At 40.9% G+C, this 21,922-nt stretch overlaps 1 protein-coding gene across 7 annotated transcripts in view; it reads left to right on the forward strand.

The window, feature by feature from the left end:
* astn1 (astrotactin 1) overlaps positions 1 to 21,922 on the forward strand; it is a 488,070-nt gene that overhangs the window by 310,293 nt on the left and 155,855 nt on the right. For all 7 annotated transcript variants that reach the window (XM_082514225.1, XM_082514227.1, XM_082514228.1 and 4 more), the window contains one exon: positions 4,524 to 4,712. In XM_082514225.1, the coding sequence (XP_082370351.1) occupies positions 4,524 to 4,712 (189 nt within the window). The remainder of the gene's footprint in view (positions 1 to 4,523; positions 4,713 to 21,922) is intronic.

The raw sequence follows: 21,922 nt of genomic DNA on the forward strand, positions 1-21,922 counted from the left end.
AATAAAGAATATTAAAATATAATAATAATAATAACAACAATAATAATAAACAACATGGTAATGTGTCATACGCCAAAATCTTAATTCACAACAGGCAAAAGCCTCAAGTGTGCACTGGAAATCTACAGTTTCAAAGAAAAAACACGAGCTCCTAATATAAAAAATGAAAAGTCTAGTTTTTCGATAGAAACATACTTTTTTTAATTGTAGGGACAAAAAAAGATTGAAACTGATATGGCTCTAACTCTGTTCCAACCACATGCCTGGTTCGGTGTGGCACTCGTCGGGGTTTCACGGTCTTGATCCAAACATGGATAGCATCAGCTCTGTCAGCCTTATATTAGCCATGTTTCATATTGCTATCAGGAAACGTTTTTGCATAATAATTATTTGTATCGTTTTATTGCCCAGCTGTAGTTTGAGGTATAAATACATACAAGTTTGTAACAAAGGAAAAAGTTTCAATTAATGTAGCTTATATAACCGATATAGCTTCAGCAAGCACTTAACTTAATTGTAGCTTATACAAATTAGTGTAGTTTTGAAAAAGAATACTGTGTTGTCATAACTTATTTTGTAACAGTAATGGCTACAACCTCAGAAATGTGTTACTTTTTAATAAATTACACCCAACGCTGCATTTGTTTCTCACTCATTTCCTCACATGATCATATTTTAAAGCTCAGATGTTTCTTGAGGCAGTTGTGGTTTGATGTTAAAGCTTCAATTAAAAACTGGATGTCACGTTCAAATATGACTATTATTAGTTATTATTATTAAATACTAATTAAGATCTACTGTAGCTGGCTGATTTGATGGGTACCCAGAAAGGAGGTCAGTATACAGACATATGCATGCAATTAGAATTGTGCTTGTCTTTTTCTCTGTCTCTCTAATAGTCTGTCATATATCAAACCGCTTCGCTGCCATAGTAAGATCGAGTCATCCTGACAGTCCCTGCCATGCAAACTTCATAGAGTAAGATAACTGTGGATAGGTACTTAGTCAAGCAATACTTTCACTGAAGGCTGCTCCTATTCGCTGTCACGTCAGGGATTATACTGAAACCCTGATGGGTTTTTCAACACTAGCTGTATAAATAAAAAAATAACTAAAAATAAACACATATAATCGGTGTCTCTCTTTTATCTTTACCACCCTGTATCGCTGTAGTTGTTTTGTTGTCAGTGCGTTTAAGGGTAAAGTAAATATTTAAATATTGACTTCAATCTTTCTGCCTGGCCAACAGGAGGATCATTTGATAATTTGGATTTTTGTCATGCTTTAAGTGCATGCATTATTCATAGATCTATCATAAATAGTTTCCCCTCTGATAAGTGAAGGCACCCCACTGTAAATACAGCCACGGCACCTCTAATGCATTTCCAATGGTGCTGCTGTGGTTTGAAAGTGGCTGCCACTTCTGCTGAGGATACACTTTCTATTTTCTCTTCACTCAGAAGCGACTCAACAGCCTCCATCTTTTTTTACTCCCATTTCCCTCTTTAGCTCATCATATTTCAACAGCCACCGGAGGGGTGAGGGTACTGATTTTTACATCTGATAGCAGAGCCCTCATCGCTCATCCTCACTGCGTTCTCTGGCTCGCACTTCAGTGGGCTCCTAATTTAATTTTAGAGAAGAAGTAAGAGTGAGTGAGCATGATTGCTGACATATTGATACGGTTTCTCCTGGAAATCATAATGATAAAACTGCTTTTGCAGATTTGTTTTCCAGTTTTTAATGAGTGGGAATTTCAGTAAACACATGGTCATTTCATGCTTTCCTTTTTACCAGTCACCATTAACCCAGTGTGAAATCACTAAAATAAGAGCATTAGCATTTAACTCATCACCAAAAACTACAGAGTCATTGTAACAGCTCATTTAGAATTTAGATTGTATTTATAGTCGGCAGTTCTTTAGTAGTTCTTTGACACTTTGGGTAAGAACCTGTCATTCCAGTTTAAGATCGAGTACCAAAAGCCTCCAAGAGAGTTTCAGTTACTCTAAGGGAAAAGAAAAGCACCATTAACTCAGAGGGTTTTTTATTGTGGATGATGGCACTTTTAAAAAAGAGAAACAGCCTGATTTGTGATAAGTTCCTGTAGAACATCAAAGAATGATACATTTTCTATTTAAAATTAGGTTAAAGGTAACACAAGTAATCAGTCTTACCCATCATTTAAATAAAAACAAGACCGGTTGGTTGCTTAGTGACTTATTGTCAAAACACAAAACACATAAACTATATTAGAAGTAGGAGGCTCTCTTCCACAGCATGTCTTTATCCTGTCTTCCTTCTCTCTCCCCAACCGGTCGCAGCAGATGGCCCCGCCCCTCCCTGAGCTTGGATCTGCTGGAGGTTTCTTCCTGTTAAAAGGGAGTTTTTCCTTCCCACTGTCGCCAAAGTGCTTGTTCATAGGGGGTCATATGATTGTTGGGTTTTCTCTGTATGTATTACAATATAAAGCGCCCTGAGGCGACTTTTGTTGTGATTTGGTGCTGTGTAAATAAAACTGAATTGAATTGAGTTAGTCATAGCTTTTGATTTTCACTTTTTTTTAGTAGCAGTTTTTGAATTAACCCGTAAAAGTTGTGAGCTGCTCCAGGGTCCAAAGACCTTGTGATATGTGCCAGTTTCTTTATGATAAAAAAGGAATTTTAAATTTGATCACATTCATTCTTGACTGTTGTTTTGAGCAGTGGATCACAGAGGAACTGACAAAACATAGTTTGTTCAAAAACATACTACTTTCTAAAATTCTGCATGGTGAATATATCTAAGCCTTGATTATTTCTATTGTTAAAACAGACTATTTAATCTGAAATATGGATAACACATGTCAAAAAAATGTCAATGCAATCAGGCACTTTGCTGCTATAACAAATCTATACTATGAATAGCTTGAATAATTACCAATATTACCAAAGCTTAGACAAATTTGTGTGTAGCTGCTGTTTCTGTTTCACAGCGACTCTGTACTTATGTTTTAACATCTGCCTTTACTTCCATAGTTACCAATACAAGGATTCACACCCAAGAAAACACTGCAAATATAAAAATAAAGACAAATTTGCAGTTCAAAGTGACAAATTTGAAACATTTATTCTGTATTCTGTTTGAATGCGTTCGTGCTCACAGCTTAAATAAGTGTACAGTTTTGTCTCCCATGCTGCAGTGTTAATACTGACTGGTTATCAGGACACTGCAGGCTTTGTGTGGGAGATGTGTTGTTACACACTGTTTGGTTAGTTTCAGGCACCAAAATCACTAGGTTAGGTTTAGGAAATGTCATGGCTTGGTTTCCAATAAGCCCACTCTGCATGTTGATAAATGACTGTGAAGGGTACCTAGTGCATTCAAACGTGCGTCAGTTGCTCCAGACCGAGCATCCATATGTGACCAGTTGGAAGTGAGGCAGGGCTCTCATGTCCGTGTGAGGACACTGTGGATAATCAGCACTGTTTGGTTAAAAGGGTTCATGAATAGTAAGCAGCTGGCTCAGAAGTTCACTAAACCCTTTTAAGACATTTGGTGCCAGACACCTGACAGACACTCCTGCTTCACCCACTGTAATTTTAAATAGTTTGTGATGTTAAATAAGTGAGACAAACGTGGATTAAAAATGGCAAAAAATAGAAACTTAGAAAAAACTGTAGCTGCCAGTAATCACATAGCCATGATCTTGTTATAACCACAATTTGAATATTTTAAACTTAACTTATCACATAATAAGGGTTATCATGGTAACAATGTATATGGACATTTTTTAAACTCGCATTGACTGTCAGAATTCCAAATTCCCTGATTCTTGCTTTTTCCTGTTACCACTTTCCAACTTTCCACTTGCAGCCTGCCTTTATGCGTAACACACTGGTGCTCCACACTGAGTTTGCCTAGGAGAGTTCAGGCTCTGTTGAAGAACAAAGGCGGTCACACCAAGTCCTGACTTCCAAGCTTGCTAGAATTGTATATCCTTTATTTTTACCGTATATTCTGTTTTTATACTGGAAGTATGTTTTTAGAAGTTTCAATAAATTGCTCAAGACTTTTGCACAATATTGTAAATTATATCACCTCTGTTTATACTTACTTTTAATGGTTTTAGTGACTGGCTTGCTGATACATTACGTTGCCTGTGCTAATGTCTGCACCATCCCAACACTGACCTTTAAGTATTTTAGTATTTTGTATAATGGATGGATGGATGGATGGATGGATGGATGGATGGATGGTATAAAAATGCTAATGTTTAGCAACTAATGATTATCCCAGTGCCTGACAAAGTAGCAAAAGACCAAAATTAAAACAAACTCAAGGTCGAATACAAATACTTACAATATAATAAACTGAAAAAACTACCCAGTATATATGTTATGTCCTCTGAGAATATGCAGGATTTTCATTAAGGAAGCTTATCAAGATGACTATTAAGGATTGAGCAGAAGATGTGCTGTAGCGTAGCAAATATGACATCCCTGTTTCTTTGTTCTTTTGTAACATCTACGTATTTTTTCCAGCCTTCAGCTCCGCAATTCATTCTCTGGATGGAGCCACACAGCGGAGCGACTTTGTCTCCATCCTCAGGGAGTTTGGGAACCACTACGTGCAGGAGGCAGTGTATGGCTTCCAGGAGTCCTGTACCATCTGGTACCCCAACAAACAGGTACAGAGGCAGCTGTGGTTGGAGTACCAGGACATAAGCAAAGGTATGGATACACACTCACACACTGTTGTTGTCATATCAAATGATAGTTTTAAATAAAGACAAAAACGCTGGAACACTGGTAAATTTCTGAATTGTCACTTTCACAAAATACATCGAAACGTGTGTATGTGTGTGTGCATATGTGGGTGCCTGTGGGGGGTGGACAGGATGATTATGTTACAAATTTAGAAGTGTAGAACCCTTGATCTTCTTTCAGCTGCACATTAAATGCTTGCCAGGAGAAACACTTGAGCCTCACATGGGACCTCTTCTGACAAAGCCTCAGCTTCTTTGTTGGTCGTAACTGGTTGTAGAGAACTGTAAGTCTTCCAGGAAGGCAGTCTTTTTTTATCCTTCTTCATCTTCTCACACCGTTTTATGGAAATGCCCCTTCAGTATTGTTTAGGTTTGTCTTTAACAGGATTTGAATTGCCACACTTTTTCCTATAAACCATGCAAACACAGAAATAAGAGCATGGCATTAGGACTTGGCTACAATCTTTGATATTTTTGTTCAACAAACATATTGAGAGCAGGCTGAGGCAACATGCTAAATACAGGCATAAAAACAAAGAAACCTGGCACATGGTTAGGAGCAGGCAGTGCAGGATCATTAGCTGAGTACAATCAGGAAGGGTTGGAACATTTCAGGAGACAGGACTAAGGGGAAAAAGTGTGTTGGAAAGTGGACGTGACAAGTTCTGAAACAGAGTGAATGCATGGAAACTGAATGCTGAATGAATTACTGACTGGGGCAAAACAACTGTTAGAAACCAACAGCCAGTTTTAGACTCTACTGATAGACTGTAGCTTCATTTTTAGTATTTTTCACACTTTTTAAAACAACACAACATGCACATCTATTCAAATCAATTCACTTTTATTTATACAGCGGCAAATCACAACAACAGTCGCTTCAAGGTGCTTTATATTGTAAGGTAGACCCTACAATAACACATGCAGAGAAAAACCCAACAATCATATGACCCCCTGTGAGCAAGCACTTTGGCAACAGTGGGAATGAAAAACTCCCTTTTAACAGGAAGAAACCTCCGGCAGAACCAGGCTCAGGGAGGGGCGGGGCCATCTGCCTAGTGCTCCAATGGGGTGATATGGTACTACAAGGTCATTAAGATAAGATTGGGCCTGATTATTTAAGACCTTGTATGTGAGGAGCAGGATTTTGAATTCAATTCAAATCTCATGGCAAATATTACACTAAAATTTATAGTTAAATACATTTTTATTTAACTATATCTTATTATATTTTGGATATTTAGTTTACTGAAACTAGACTAAAACTCAAAAAATGCAAATTATGACTAAAGCTAAATCAATATTTGCTGCCAAATTGAACAGGAAGGGACAAAATCACGGGAAAGCTTCTAGTACTTGTATAATTACCAGTTTCCAGGCTTTGTCTTCTGTCTTCTGTGCAGAGGGAGAAGATTCATCCATGCAGATTAGAGCTTTGTGCTTTTTTGCCCACAATTGTAAAGGAGTGAAATACAGACTGAGGTGTGGCTTTGCACTATAAGCAGCATTGTTCTATCACATGTGATTTCTTCCCTCTCCAGAGGCACTTACAGCGCTGCTACTTTACGGTCTAACAATCAGCGAATCGATGACTTTCCTTTTGGTTTTATTACTCAAAATGCTAGCATATGTCAGCCACCCATCTCTTTGTTGCACATGCTTGTTTTTCAGTAAGTCGCTGCAGACATAACTGATAGTCCGTCTCGCCTTACCATTTCACCCCAGTGGCTTCAAACTGTCTGCAGTCATTTCCTCTGTTTGATCCAACCACTTTTCTTCCTTTCCCTTGTTTTGTCCAAGGACGCCCCCGCTGCGCTTCACCGTTCACTCCCAGTTACCTGTGCGCTGATAGATGGCATCAAATAACTGGGTTTTTCTGCCATCAGGAAAAGAGGATTACTCTTCATTTTCTAACAGTTTCTGACAGGCCAGTTGCCGACGCTGCTAAATGACTCGTGTAGTCCGTGTTATTTTTTCACGACGATTGATTATCGTCAGATTTATGCTTACGCGTGAATACATAGCAGATATTGACAACCTTTAAATAATATATTGTATTAATTAATGTTAAAATTCTTGATATTTATAACAGAGTAACAATAAATATTTTAAATAGCAACATTCCCCAGTAGTAGTTTTCATTTCTAATTATGATTTGCTTTTCTTTAAAAGTGCTACCGCTGCATCTGTGGTCATGAGCTGCCATGTTGAAACAACATAAAACCATCTGATTTAGTCCATGTGGGAATGAAAATCCAATTGTCTGAACTCGTGCAAAATCCACCCAGAATCTATTATTCCTGTCAAATGGGAGCACAATGATTGTGCTGTGCTGTGAAGTACTGAAATGATTCAATCTAAGAGGGCTAACAGTTTTGGTCTGGCCCGGGACCATCTGCTTCCAGGAAAAGAAATTGATTTCATTGGCAGAAAACTTGAAATCAGAGTCATCTTTCTTAATCTCTTCCTGACTTCTTGGAAACGTCCTGGCCTTTTGGAGGGGAGTAATGAGCTCACAGGAGAGTTTGATGATCCATGTCCTCACCCCTTGCTCCAAATACAAGATGTGCCCAATTCAGTTTGGTGGATCATTTTCTGCATCCTGGCTACTTGCATTTGAGCTGCTTCTACGTTATTTTTAGATGGTGAAACATGAAATCAGTTACGACATAATTTAAAGAAAAAAATTGCTGTTGTGTTTTTCTCACTACATGAAATGAAATTCGGCTTCAGATAATGGACTTCTAAGGGTAGAAACAGTTTTCCGAGTGTGCAGCGGTCCTCTCATCTATGCGTCGGTGTAGCTCCAAGCTCTTCTTCTTTATAAACTGCATATGCAGTTTATGCTCTGATTGTATAATATCATCATTATAATATCATTTTTATGCAAAAAAATAAAAAATCTCATTTTTCCCACTTAATGAAATACTGCTGTTTGAAATATAAGGGGAAACTTTTGAGTTTGTACTCAAAACAGCCTCTCCTTCTGTGTGGATTATGAGTACAAATTTAATAAAAAAAAGAACTTTATTTTAAGGATATTTGGAGACGACAGTGCATCAGCTGTGAATTATAGCTCAGCAGACTGGAGCTCAGAGGGTTAAAGAACCACATAGTGTACCAGGGTGTGTAAAGTTAATTGAAGACTTACGCCAGTTGTTTCTTATGACCCAGGAACCTGAAAAGAACACACATTGACAGAAATGTACACACACACACATTGCGATACTGTCACTGCTGTATCTGTTATGTTTGTGAAGACGCTGCCATAGCTCATTAACCATGGTCAGTCGCTGTGTGCGCCTCCATGTGTTTGGCCATGATGCCTTGTCTGGGTGATTAATGGCGCTTTCTTGCCTGCACTAGGTTGTGATCGGAGTTTCCTATTGTCAGACACATGACCTCAATTACCACACGAGAGATCAGACATGAACAGCATCGTGCTCCCTTCATGTTACAAACATTTATTTCAGTGACAACATGTGTTGAGTTAGGAGCCTTTAAAGTTTCTGTTTTCTCCACCTCTCCAGAGTTGGCAGGTTGGTGTCCTTTAGGCAGCGCTAACACCTGCACAGGCCAAGCTAACGGCTAGTGAGCGAGCAAAGCTTAGTAGCTGAGAATCCAAATAAGAGGTGGTGGAAACCAACACCCGTTGTGTGTCTCCCCTCTGTTTTTCTTTCTAGTTTGTTGTTGCTGTTTGAAGACTTTGACTTTGGTTTCCCACAAAATAAAGCTTTGTTTTCAGTTTATTGTTGTCAGGCTGGCGTTTGGGTGCTATTCTGTCTACCCTGGACATTCTAGCATGTTAGCATTTCTGTGTTTTACTTCTGTGTCTAAAATCCACCAGTGCAGGTTTAAGAGATACTTTTTGGTGCTTGTGACCTACAATCTCATGTAGTATGACATAGAATTGTCACTAGACGATCAATATCATTCACTTGAGATATCAGGGCCTAAATGTTGTGGCTGATCACAGGTTATGTTATAAATTTGAGGATAAATGCAGCAGATGTAAAAAGTTTGAAATCTTAACCACATATTTTCTATTTTGTTGCAAAATTTGGTTCGGACTTTAAACTTTATGACTAATAGAGGAAGTTCTAGACCAGTCTCCCAAGCTTATATGCTTCCATACTAATGAGGAAAATCGTTACCTATTGTGTGGCTTGCTCAGAAAATATTTCAAGAACTTCTTTTAAACACTCCTGAAATTAGGACAGTACCGCAGCTGTCTAAGCACAGAGTGGATGTGAATATGATTAGCCTTATTTAGTTTGCCTCGTGTCTCATTCACTGAGTGACCTGTTACATGGAAAATATGTGGGGACTAGTTTGCTCGAAAACAGCTTCAAAATAATTAGATGCTTTGGAGTTCTGTCAAAACACTCCAGCAGCAATTAAAAATGGAATACGCTTCAAAACCACCTAAAGGTGACATTATAGAGCTTGTTAAATTGTTAAATGTCAGATCAAATTGAAAATATTGAATACTGACAGGAATTTCAGATGCCAGTGAAGGTGTACCTGCAGTAAACACACAGTGAGAAGTGCTGCACGAGATTAAATGTCTTTGCTATTGTTTTCACCATCAATCTTTTCTCTATCTTCTTTGCCTCCGACTAGTGTTCTCCACCTTTCCCCTCACTTTCTCTCTCAACTAAATCACTACGACCTCAACCGCAGCCCCCCTTCTCCGCCAAATCAGGTGTTGGGTTTTTACCATCCTCCTCGGTGCAGTGTCGTGTGCTGGTATGTGTAAGTGTGATCACCCTGCCAGGAGCCAGGTAAAAATAGGTGCCTTATTTATTCTATTAGGACCTGTCATTTTAACAAAGAAGCAGCCAGGAAAGTCTGGCTCCAGGGCAGGAGGGAGGAGGGGGAGGAGAGTGGTGAGGAAGAGTAGAAAAGACATGGAAGAAATTATTCAGAACTGGCTCTCACCTCTGTGACCCCCTCTCCACCCGCACACAGCACACACACCTTAGATTAGCACCACCTGCCCTGTTTAGTTACCACCTAGAAATTATGCAACCCTCGCTGATTCCTGGCACTTTCCTTGTCTATATATACTTTTAATCTTCTGGATCTTAGAATTTGTGCATCAGTATATAAGCAGTGTTGATTTTTACTGCATAAACGTGTCAAATTAAAGCTGTGCTTAAACACATATCCTTCTAAAAACACTAAAAAGAAGTGGGTGGTCTTTCTGTGCTATGTGCTATGCATTACACCTACAGGAGATGCTTTGCCTTTGAAACCGCTGCCACGAAGCTCCCAGCACACGGTGTTTGTGTTGATTGATTTGTATGTGTGTGTGTGTGTGTGTGTTGTTGACTTTTACGCACTATGCACCTCAGCACTCAGTGAACCCGCTCTGTGACCTTATGTAGTCTGCCACTTCATGGCTGAGTTGCTGTGGTCCCTGAAATCTTCCACTTTGCAGGAATGCTACTTCCAGTTGTGTAATATATGGGAGGAAGGAAACTTAATGAACTTGCTCGTGTTGCAACACTACAGTCGATTTCAGCATGCTCTTCAGATTGACCCCGTCTTGCACAAATAGCAGGGTGCGTGATGGGACTTTTGTCCATAAATGTATGCTGCAAAAGTGCAAAATTACAGACCAGCTTACATAAATGAAAGGATGAGCTCGATGTAGCGGATGTATAAAGAGGGACATTAATGGAAATTGAAATAGGTGCCTAATAATTCATTCAGCAGGCTCAAACCAATCATCTTAAATTATAATTTTTTAAGTGAACAACAACAAAAATAGCTGGATTTGCAAATTATTCCTTTTGGTGCCTTTTTTAAATTTCTCAATTTTCTTCTGATTTTATCCCAGAAGTTGTTGTTCCCCTTCATTATCCCTCCTGCACTGCCTGAGTTTGTGTTTTCAGTCAGAATTACAGCCTTCAGTTTCATCTGCAGTGGGCGGGGCAAATTCAGGGATCTAGAACCTGATCCGTTAATACAGTGTTTACATATATCTGCAATCTCTGCAGTTTCTAAGAGGTTTGTAACATGGGCATTGCATTAATTACAGAAAATGCATATCAGTTTAGCTTTTTACTGAGAGCTGCTTTACAGCAGATAATTTTATCAGTGCTAGAATAGCATCAATATTAAGAAGACATCGATTAGGGCAGGTGCATCACACAGCAGCACTGTATTAGCAGATATAGCACATTTATCAACATGTGTGTAGCGTGCTACGTTGTTTACCAACTCGTCTTAAAGTGAGTCAGCCCAAGGCTTTACAGACGTCTATAAATATTCTACATGTTCAGCTCTGGGGCTAGGTCTCCAAAGGTTGGTTAGAGTCATGCGTTTTTTGTCAAGGCTGCTCTAATATTTTGGTCCTGGTATCTTATAGTGAACTCACAAAAAAATGCCATAAACAGATTTTTAAAGGATGTTCTCTGCAGATACTTTCCTCAACATGTTTGCCTTTAGATATTGGTAACCCAAAAAAACACTTTTCCCCCTCCACAGCATTATCAGATCAACACTGAAAAAGCTGACATTGCTCCTCCAGTGTGAGTGTTTTTTGCAGCAGTAATATTCCCTTCATGTGCATCTTCAGAACAGATGACCCCTGGAACAGTGAGTCATTTGTGTAGGTTTGTGAGAAAACATAACATGTATTTTTTTCTGCAATAAATTGCTATTTTACTCGATCTTAAAGACGATGGAAGCATTAACCCATCGTTAATATTCAGCAGAGAAATGTAATTCTGCTATCACTGTAATTACCACTTTTGTCAGATGTAAGTACATGAACTATATGTGTCATTTTATAGCAGAAAGCTGACGAGCGGTGATGGAAGCATCACAGCCAGCTGTAATGAACAAGGGGTTTACATTTAAACTTTAACACTCTAACGTTAAGCGTTGACTTTTTTCCTCTGACAACAAATGACACTTTGAGACAACTGGTCGGGAGAATCTGGGCAGTGGGACACCTACAAGAGAAAAAAACCCAAATATATGATCTGCTGTCCTCGGAGTCGGTGCTGACCTCTTTGAGGACTCGTTCAAGATTCTGCTCAGACGCTCTCCTACCTGACTTGTGAGCCAAGTAAACCATTTGCCTTTGATGCACCGTCACACGTGTCGACCCCTTGCTCACATTCCTCTTTTAAAACAGTTTGCTCCATCTGAAAATCAAAGGAAGTCTTTAAAAATAAAATTATTCACTGAATGCAATATTTTCTGTAGATAATAACATTAATATCTTAGTTGGACCTAAAACAACATTTATAACATTGCTTTAGTGTGCATGCAAATTGTAGAGCGTCTGTAACTGACCCTTCAGGCTAGATTAAGCTTCATATTTTTGTATCATCTGATACGTAGTTTTTCATAGCAGGCAATGCAGCGCGAACACTGACAAGATACCTGTGATTACAGTTTACTGCTCATCGTTTATTGTGATGCTGTTGTGTTCGTTTGGATTCACCGTGCTCAGCTGCACAGTTTAAATAATGAGCTGCAATCTTACATCAGCCGTTTGCAGTGTACTTGTTCTTTCTGCACTGAATGTTTTATGACACTTATTAATAGATATTCTCTGTAAATAAACTAGTGAAAATAATATAACATTTAGTGGTGACAAATCGATGTAATACCACCCGATGCAGAGTTGGCAATACATACCGGTAAAGCTTTGTTGTGTCATGTAGATATAGAAAGCGGCGTGATTTACGATGTGAAACTGCAATAAGTCTAAAATACTGTCAAAGTGCAGCTTTCTGGTAGGGATGTTTTGTTCAGGGATGCTCAGAAACATTTCTTAGTCTCAGCTCAATATATGTGTGACCTCTTTTTACTCTCCTGCCAACCTACTAGTTATGAGAGACAGGTAAGGTCAGGGAGTGACAGTAAAGCATGATGCCAGTCCGGCCTTTAGAGGAATAAAAAAAGAAGAGCGGGAAGGGCAGAGGAGAAGGTGAAAGAGGTGAGGAGAAACTCGGAGTCATTAGACGAAAAAGACAAACGGTCGAGCCTTATGAAGAAATGAAGCGCTCCCATAAACGTGCTTGGAGAGTCTTAAAAATGTAAAGAAAAGATGACAGGAGAGGAAGGTGAGAGGAGGCGATTATAAAGAGCCAAGAATGGGTTTGACAGAGGAGATGCAGCGGAGAGGAGGTGAACACTGTCGCAGCTGTGATTCAGAGGCAGCAGATCGGAGGAGGTGTGGGTGGAGGTGTTGGAGGAGATGTCGCCTGCCTCTCTGAGGAGGGGGTGATAAATGTCTCCTGCTTGTTCAGTCACCAGGCGATTACAGACAGCCGTGGAGCAGATGTCTGCTAACTCCTTCCTGTGAGTGTGCGCTCACGTGCGTGTTTTCCAATGCAGCTGTTTTCACTCGTGTCAAAGGGTTTCTTTCTGTCTGTGCGCATTTGTTTATGCACGCACATCTTAAAGCACGTGTGTGGGTTTCTGCGAATGTGAGCCACAGTGTGTGTGTGTGTTAGAGAGAGTGTGTGATTCAGCAGCAGAAGGAAAAGTGTCATCCGACTCGTCCAGTCTATCGAAGTGAAACTGCTCCTGCAACTAAAGTTGAAGTCGAAGATGAGAAACAGATTGTCCGGCTCCTCCGCCACAAAATTGGTTGATTTCAAGCTTTGTCAGCACAGTTGCAGACAACTCACCTCACCAGAAAACACAGAGCCCAGCAGATATCAGTTTACGTACAACAGGATTACCATAGGATTATCTGAAAATAAAGACAAAGAAACATGCTACTGGCACAGAGAGGTCACTAATCAAATTGCAGATACTCTCAGACATGATGAGGAGTAACCCTGCTGGGGCGAGAAAATGTTAAAAAGCAAAGGAGGTAAAAGTAAGCTGTCTTTATTTGCACCCAAAACGGTGAGAGTAAAGAAAAATTCCCAGACCAGTTGTGATTGGTCACTGGCAGTCGCAGTACAATACAAGATAATACCGTACATCAATAGCAGGAAGATAGCATTCAGAATAATAATCCAAGGAACTCTGCTAAGAAGGAGAACAAGCAGCAGGATTTCTTTCCAAGTCACATTGTGAGATCTGCAGGTGAAGATTTTCAATCATGGATTTCCAGTAAGATGCTCACACAGAAACATGGATGCATACACAGCCACACACTCAAATAAGAAGGGTAGGCAGCCTTAAATCTGCTGTTTATGAGACAGCTGTGAGACATTTTCTTTGCTCAGCAAAGTGCTCGTTTAAGACAGGTTTATTTCATCGAAAGTGGAAGCCTAAAGGATATCATAGGGAATGAATAGTCTGTCTGACTCAGCTTAGGGTTTGATAACTCTGGGCATTTTCAGCTTTGAAAGACAGGATTGGGTGGATAGGGGTGTTGTTACTTATGACAGGGTCAGAAATGCAGTTTTCATACCTCTTTCTACATGTATTCTACATTCTAGACTTGAGGCAAAACTGTCAGCTCTAACATATACATTAGTCCACATACAGTTATCTTAATCAGGGTACAAATATAGCACTTTGTTCAGGATAAAGCTGTGAACATCATGTAGGTAGGATAATTGGTGTTCATTAATGTTCTGTGAACACAGCAGGCCTTTTACGCCTGAGGCAAACCTGGAGACTAGCTAAAAGCTAAAGCCAGCAAATCCTGTGTGAAGGCAAACAGTTGCCCGTTCTTGCAGCAGAGCAAATATGGTTGGGAGCCATCAGTTTGCACTGTTTAAATGCAGTGACATTTGTGCTGAAAAGGCCAAAAAAGGAGGGGGAAAGTGCAGGGTTTGGGTGAGGTCCTGCGTGCTACTGTATATTCCACAGAGAGGGTTAGAAAAGGGAATTGAAGAAATTTGTAAAACCGGGTCAATGTTAGGTAATCCTGTATTTACCGCTGTGTGTACCTTATTGAAACATCATCGATTACTGATGTAAGTCACAAATATCAAACATGCGAAGAAAGAAAGTTCGGGCACAACCGAACAACTCTGAAGAATTCAGATGAGCCTTGAGCTCCAAATCATTCATAATTGGCGATGAGTTGGGCAGTAGATGTCCCACTGCCCAATCAGGCTAAGCAGTTAATGTCACGGTTTGAAAAAAAAAACTGATGTTTGTGGTACTTTTTTAAAGCACATCTTGTGGATTAATGTAAATATTTAGACTTGAACCTGAAGAATGTAGTTTTGTCTCATGAAATCAGTTTTGTTTTTACTATTTTGTTGAATTTTAAGGTTAAAGCTTTAGGAGAGGATTGGAGTTAAAGTTACATAACAGTGACTTACAATTTAGACGGGTCTTACTATTGCAATGGCACATGCATCACAGGACAAATGCCAGCAGCTGTACCTAAGCAGTGATATTTAAAATGCTTTCCACTGTCCGCAATCCATTAACCTTTACCCTATAGTTTACAATATGTTCAGTCCACGGTAGAACGCTTGAAATGTTCACCTTATAGTCAAAAGAGCCTCAGTTCAAGTGTGGAATGAGACCCAGGCTCATACTGCTAAAGCTCGTCAGTCTCTCTGAAACGAGCAGCGTTGAATCTTTGTCCCTGTGATTGTCACATTAAATTTCACAAAAACTCAAATGAGTGAATAAGAAAAAGTGAAAAGCATATTTGTAATATTAGCAGCATACAAGGAGCCGTGCACGCGCACTTTTTCTTCAGCTCAAACAAACCACCCTTTGAAAGCCTCGCGTCCCTTCACCTTCAGCTCCTGTCTGAAATGCACTGCTCAGTGCAGGCAGCAAGCAACTTGTGATCCATTATGTATCGTGGCCCTCCCGGTGTTATTCAGTATTTTCTAATCATGTCATACATGATCTGTTTCAGTCTAGCCACTCGAACATCCACTCTTCTCCACAGAAATTTAATTCCGCTCTCAGCTAGTCAAGGTCGTCCCACAGATGAAATTTAAACATTTTATTCTTCTTTGTGGGAACGCACAGAGGAGGCGAGAGGAGTGGAGGAGCAGCCAGCCTGGCATCATCACCGTTCTCCATTCATCACTCTCTCTCTCTCTTTTTCCTGGTTTTTCTTATCACCACACAAAGCACAGCTGGTCCCATCTACGTGGTTTTCCTTTTCCAAGGAGTCAACCTTTTGCTATTTCTTGTTTTATTTTTCTCTCTCTCCGTCTTTAGAGTATAGTTTACAGCTCTGTTTCCACCTTTACTTTCTCTTCTCTCCATTGCTTTCCGATGAGTCGTGATCAGTGTAGTCTTAGTACATTTTTGAGGGTGGAGCACTGAACTTCCCATGACACAGCTATTTAGAGAATATAGTCATTGTTCTTTGAAGCATTGCTAGATTAGCAGTGATGTAATCCAAGAAGATATATTGTGTAGTACATTCTGTAATAACCTATACTGTGTGGGCCTTTGATATGTTGTACTGTATTAGAATATACAGGGCTGGTCTACAGTGATTTGTTTGTGTGAAGTGAGGAACTGAGCTGGGTGGAGATGAGGAACACAGTTACCGTCACAGTAGGAGTTTTATTTTATCCCCCAAAAAGTTGTAAAGATCCAAATATCACCAAAACAGTTTTACCAAAAAATGAGATGGTAGTTCTGGGCCCTCAGAAAAGGTGAAATAAACAGAAATTAACTCCAGTTTTGTGCCAAAACTCTGGCTCAAGCCCACAGGGGGGGAGCAAACACTAACACATTACACACAAACCAAACAAGCAGTTGGTTTAAAAGATACACACAGACAATTAACACCTCAATACCCACATGAAGAACCAGAGGAAATAAACATCTTATGTAAAGTTATATAGCTGCAGTTATTTTTGGTTCATTAGACCTGGGTGGAGTTAAAGTTTTGAAAGTTGTGAGATGCCACCGAACTCAAAGTACAAGCCTGACGGAGAGAGATGTCAATCACTGTGCGTCTGGCACCCGCAGAACGCTCAGAGGAGGTGTGAAGGCCAGTTCTTCGTTTAAGCGTCTCTGTTGCCGCCTGGGCCTGTTTGAGCTCGATTTTGTCATTTGGCACAAACACAATGGTCCACGTGGACCTCTTGGGCAGATGTCTACACGTGGTCCAAAATTTAGACTCTAAATGGCAGCTGATCCACAATGACGATTATAGAACAGTGTATTTGGATAACCTTGAAGTTTGAATGAAGGTATGGGATTCTTTTTTTGTACCAATATATCTTTTGCTGCTGTTAATGTTTTAATGATGCATTTAATTAAAGAAATATTCTCAATAACATAAACAATGAAACAAGTGGCCAAATGCTTAGATATCAGGAATCTCAGAAAAAACATGAAACTTTGTTGCCAGTTATATGAATATACAGTCATCTAGTCACAAAAGCAGTAAATAATATATTGATTTAGTGAGATGTTGCAGTAAGTACTTATTTAGGATCCCTGCTCAGCAGAAGACCTTGCCTGCTTTTTATGTGAAGAAGCTTGAGTGAGTGATCAGTCACACTGTTTTTATGATTGACGTTGTAGCCTGAGGAGTGAAGAACCATACACAGTCATGGTACACTATTCTACTGAAGCATATAATACACAACTAAAGGACAAAATGTTACAAGAAAAAAACTAATAAAGCAGGAAAACTACAAACATATCAACTAATCTCAACTCAGCTGTCAGCTGTACTAAAGTGAGTCAGGATGTACTTCTATAACGGCATTGTGTAAACGAAAGTTTTTGAAGCTGTGTTTACAGCAAGGCCATTGTCTTTCCAGCTCTGTTCTGATATCCACCAACTCACCTAACTCACAAAAAACATTCCACTTATATGACATAAAAATGTATTAAATACTAATACATATATATATATATATATATATATATATATATATATATATATATATATATATATATATATATATATATAAAACACCCAGCACGCCCCTGCGGGCGGTTTATCCTTCAAGCTCGGGTCCTCTGGGAGCTTGAGGGTCCTGCAGTATCTTAGCTGTTCCCAGGACTGCGCTCTTCTGGACAGAGATCTCCGATGTTATTCCCGGGATCTGCTGGAGCCACTCGCCTAGCTTGGGAGTCACCGCACCTAGTGCTCCAATTACCACGGGGACCACCGTTACCTTCACCCTCCACATCCTCTCGAGCTCTTCTCTGAGCCCTTGGTATTTCTCCAGCTTCTCGTGTTCCTTCTTCCTGATATTGCTGTCATTCTGAACCGCTACATCGATCACTACGGCCGTCTTCTTCTGTTTGTCTACCACCACTATGTCCGGTTGGTTAGCCACCACCATCTTGTCCGTCTGTATCTGGAAGTCCCACAGGATCTTAGCTCGGTCATTCTCCACCACCCTTGGGGGCATCTCCCATTTTGACCTCGGGACTTCCAGGTTATACTCGGCACAGATGTTCCTGTACACTATGCCGGCCACTTGGTTATGGCGTTCCATGTATGCCTTGCCTGCTAGCATCTTGCACCCTGCTGTTATGTGCTGGATTGTCTCTGGGGCATCTTTACACAGCCTGCACCTGGGGTCTTGCCTGGTGTGATAGACCCCAGCCTCTATGGATCTTGTGCTCAGAGCTTGTTCTTGTGCTGCCATGATTAGTGCCTCTGTGCTGTCTTTCAGTCCAGCTTTGTCCAGCCACTGGTAGGATTTCTGGATATCAGCCACCCCCTCTATCTGTCGGTGGTACATACCGTGCAGGGGCCTGTCCTTCCATGATGGTTCCTCGTCTCCCTCCTCTTTCTTGGGTTTCTGCTGCCTGAGGTATTCACTGAGCACTTGGTCAGTTGGGGCCATCTTCCCAATGTATTCTTGGATGTTCGTTGTCTCATCCTGGACTGTGGTGCTGACACTCACCAGTCCCCGGCCCCCTTCCTTCCGCTTAGCGTACAGCCTCAGGGTGCTGGACTTGGGGTGAAACCCTCCATGCATGGTAAGGAGCTTTCTTGTCTTTATGTCAGTGGCTTCTATCTCCTCCTTTGGCCAGCCTATTACCCCAGCAGGGTACCTGATCACGGGCAGGGCGTACGTGTTGATGGCCCGGATCTTGTTCTTACCATTCAGCTGACTCCTCAGGACTTGCCTGACCCTCTGCAGGTACTTGGTGGTTGCAGCTTTTCTAGCGGCCTCTTCATGGTTCCCATTCGCCTGCGGGATCCCCAGGTACTTGTAACTGTCCTCTATGTCTGCAATGTTGCCTTCTGGTAGTTCATTCCCCTCAGTTCTGACTACCTTTCCTCTCTTTGTTACCATCCGACTACACTTCTCCAGTCCGAACGACATTCCAATGTCATTGCTGTATAGCCTGGTAGTGTGGATCAGTGAATCGATGTCTCGTTCACTCTTGGCATACAGCTTGATGTCATCCATGTACAGGAGGTGGCTGACAACTGCTCCATTCCGTAGTCGGTATCCGTAGCCAGTCTTGTTAATGATCTCACTGAGGGGGTTCAGGCCTATGCAGAACAGCAGTGGGGACAGAGCATCTCCTTGGTAGATCCCGCACTTGATGGTGACTTGTGCTATGGGCTTGGAGTTGGCCTCTAGTGTTGTGCGCCACATCCCCATTGAGTTCCTGATGAAGGCTCTTAGGGTCCCATTGATCTTGTACAATTCTAGGCATTCCAGTATCCAGCTGTGGGGCATTGAGTCATAGGCCTTCTTGTAATCAATCCAGGCAGTGCACAGGTTGGTCAGTCTGGTCTTGCAGTCTCGGCTGACTGTTCTGTCTAGCAGTAGCTGGTGTTTTGCGCCTCTGGTATTCTTGCCAATTCCTTTCTGTGTCCCGCTCATGTATTGACCCATGTGCCTGTTCATCTTAGCCGATATGATGCCTGACAGGAGCTTCCACGTGGTGCTGAGGCAGGTTATTGGTCGGTAGTTGGAGGGGACCGGTCCCTTCTTGGGGTCCTTGGGGATCAGGACCGTCCGACCTTCGGTTAGCCATTCCGGGTGTCTCTCGTTAACTAGCAGCTGGTTCATTTGTGCTGCCAGACGCTCATGGAGTGCAGTCAGCTTCTTTAGCCAGTAGGCGTGAACCATGTCGGGCCCTGGTGCTGTCCAACTCTTCATACTGGAGACCCTTTCTTGGATATCTGCGCTTACCTTCAGGGTCATACGTCACATGAAGACCAAAATAATTCCAAATGCCAGATCTGAATGAGGGTGCGGGAGGTTCAATTTGCCATGTTGCAATGAGCTTAGCTTCTGTCTCACTAGCTTGCCCTGCGCTCAGTGAATCTGCGTTCGACTACTCCGCCTAGGCTGCACTGTCGAGCGCAGATCCACTGAGCGCTCAGCACAGACAGCATCGTCAGAAGGAAAGTTGATCAAATAAATTAAAAATTTTGTATTGTTCGATACATATGCGTACCGAACCGAAAGCACTGTATCGAACGGTTCAATATCCACACGAGTATCGTTGCACCCCTAATATATATATATATATATATATATATATATATATATATATATATATATATATATATATATATATGTCCTGTTTAAAAGATAGTGTTTTAATATGGAATACATTTATTTTGAAAATCTTAAATGCTGTTATGTGTTGAATGTAGTTTGACATTACATTTCCGTCCGTGTTTCCATTACTCTACATGATCGCTTGAGTTTTAGGCTAAATGCTTCCAGACATTACAAACGTGTCTGTAACTCTGACTGAGAGTTCTTCACTGAGCAGGTGCTCGCTGTCACACAGCTGCTTCCCCCCGTGGGCCGCGCTGCCTCTGCCCTGACAAACTAATTAAAGAGAAACTGTCGTAAACGTAGCCTTTCACTCACTGGTATAAAGCCGTTTCAGTGACGGAGCAGAGAAAGTGCAATCTGCACCCACGCCTAGATATTGAAATTTTTAACATTCCTGCACTTTGACGCCGCGCACCATGAAATTAAATACAGAATGAAACTTTGGTGGGAGATGGAGAAGGTTGGGACAGAACAACAGTTACACTGTCCGACAACTAATCCTATAACGTGAGCCAACCCGATTTTTTCAACCGCACGCTTCTTCCTGTATAAATGAGCCATTTGTCCTGCCTCTCTGCTGCTGTGAAAACCAACTGCAGTATTTATGACTTCTTTCGTCATTTTTAAACCACCCCGTTCTGTTTCCGTCGTCGTCTCTCAGTTCTTCTATTTACAGTAGAAAGGTCTGCGTTCCTCTAATGAGCAGAGGGAAAAATAAATCAATGGTGTTTTCTCTGTTTTATTGATCCCATCACAGCTGGAAGCTGATCATTGGAACCTGATAGCAGTTCATTGAATCTGCTTCTTTCAAACAAAAACAAAACCCCTTCTTTGTTAAATCATCTGCTGTGTTGTTGTTTTTTCGCAGAACATTTCAGAATATTGAAACGTGTACTTTTAGACAGATATTGATCACAGAATTGGCATTTGCTATTATTATCTTTAATTCCACAGTGGATTTGTACAGACTGACAAATTGCAAGAGATTATTGGTCTCAGCCTTCTTCTTTTCATTAACTTGGGATTAGGCAAACCCTTTCTTGTACTGTGCTGGGTAGTATGTGTGTGTGTGTGTGTTTTTATAATAGGGTGTGTGTATATGTGTGCTTTGAAGGCATTTCCCCAAATTACAATGTCTAGCTGGTGTATTATTTAATGAGGATGTGTGACAGAAATATCAGCTCCATAGGGAGACAGAAACCAGGAAGCTAAAGATATCAAGGGGAGTTGGAGACACATCTCTAAAGTCAGCTGGGACGTCTTAGTGGCAAACCCACGACCGTCCCCAGCTTTATAATCTCCTGCTGCAAGTCCATTTTAATTTCCGATTCAAGCTCATAATCGATCGGCGTGTGTTCTCATGCTGCTAATTGTATCTTTCAGCGTGAGATTTGTGTGCGCTCGTGTGTGCGTATGTACGTGTGGGTGTGTTTGCAAATGTAGTATTGTTTTTCTTTTAGTTGCCACTGTAATGGTACTGCCTTATAAAAAGTCAACTAAACATACTCATATAAGAGATACGGGGTTCTAAGGTAATTGTAACTTTTAACAGGATAATAATATTAAGATTCGATGAGAAGCTTCCTTGTACTCACTGGAATGGTCAATCTGTAAGCAGTATGGTTTTCTCACATCATGGGAGCTAATATTAGCAAACTCTAGACCAGTGTCTCCCAACCTTTTGGAGCCACCGCACATATTTCACATTAGAAAAATCACACTACCAAACAAAAATACCACAAAAGGCATACTGATC

This window comes from Aulonocara stuartgranti (assembly GCF_965226115.1).
Source record: "Aulonocara stuartgranti genome assembly, chromosome: 18".
NCBI lineage: Eukaryota > Metazoa > Chordata > Actinopteri > Cichliformes > Cichlidae > Aulonocara > Aulonocara stuartgranti.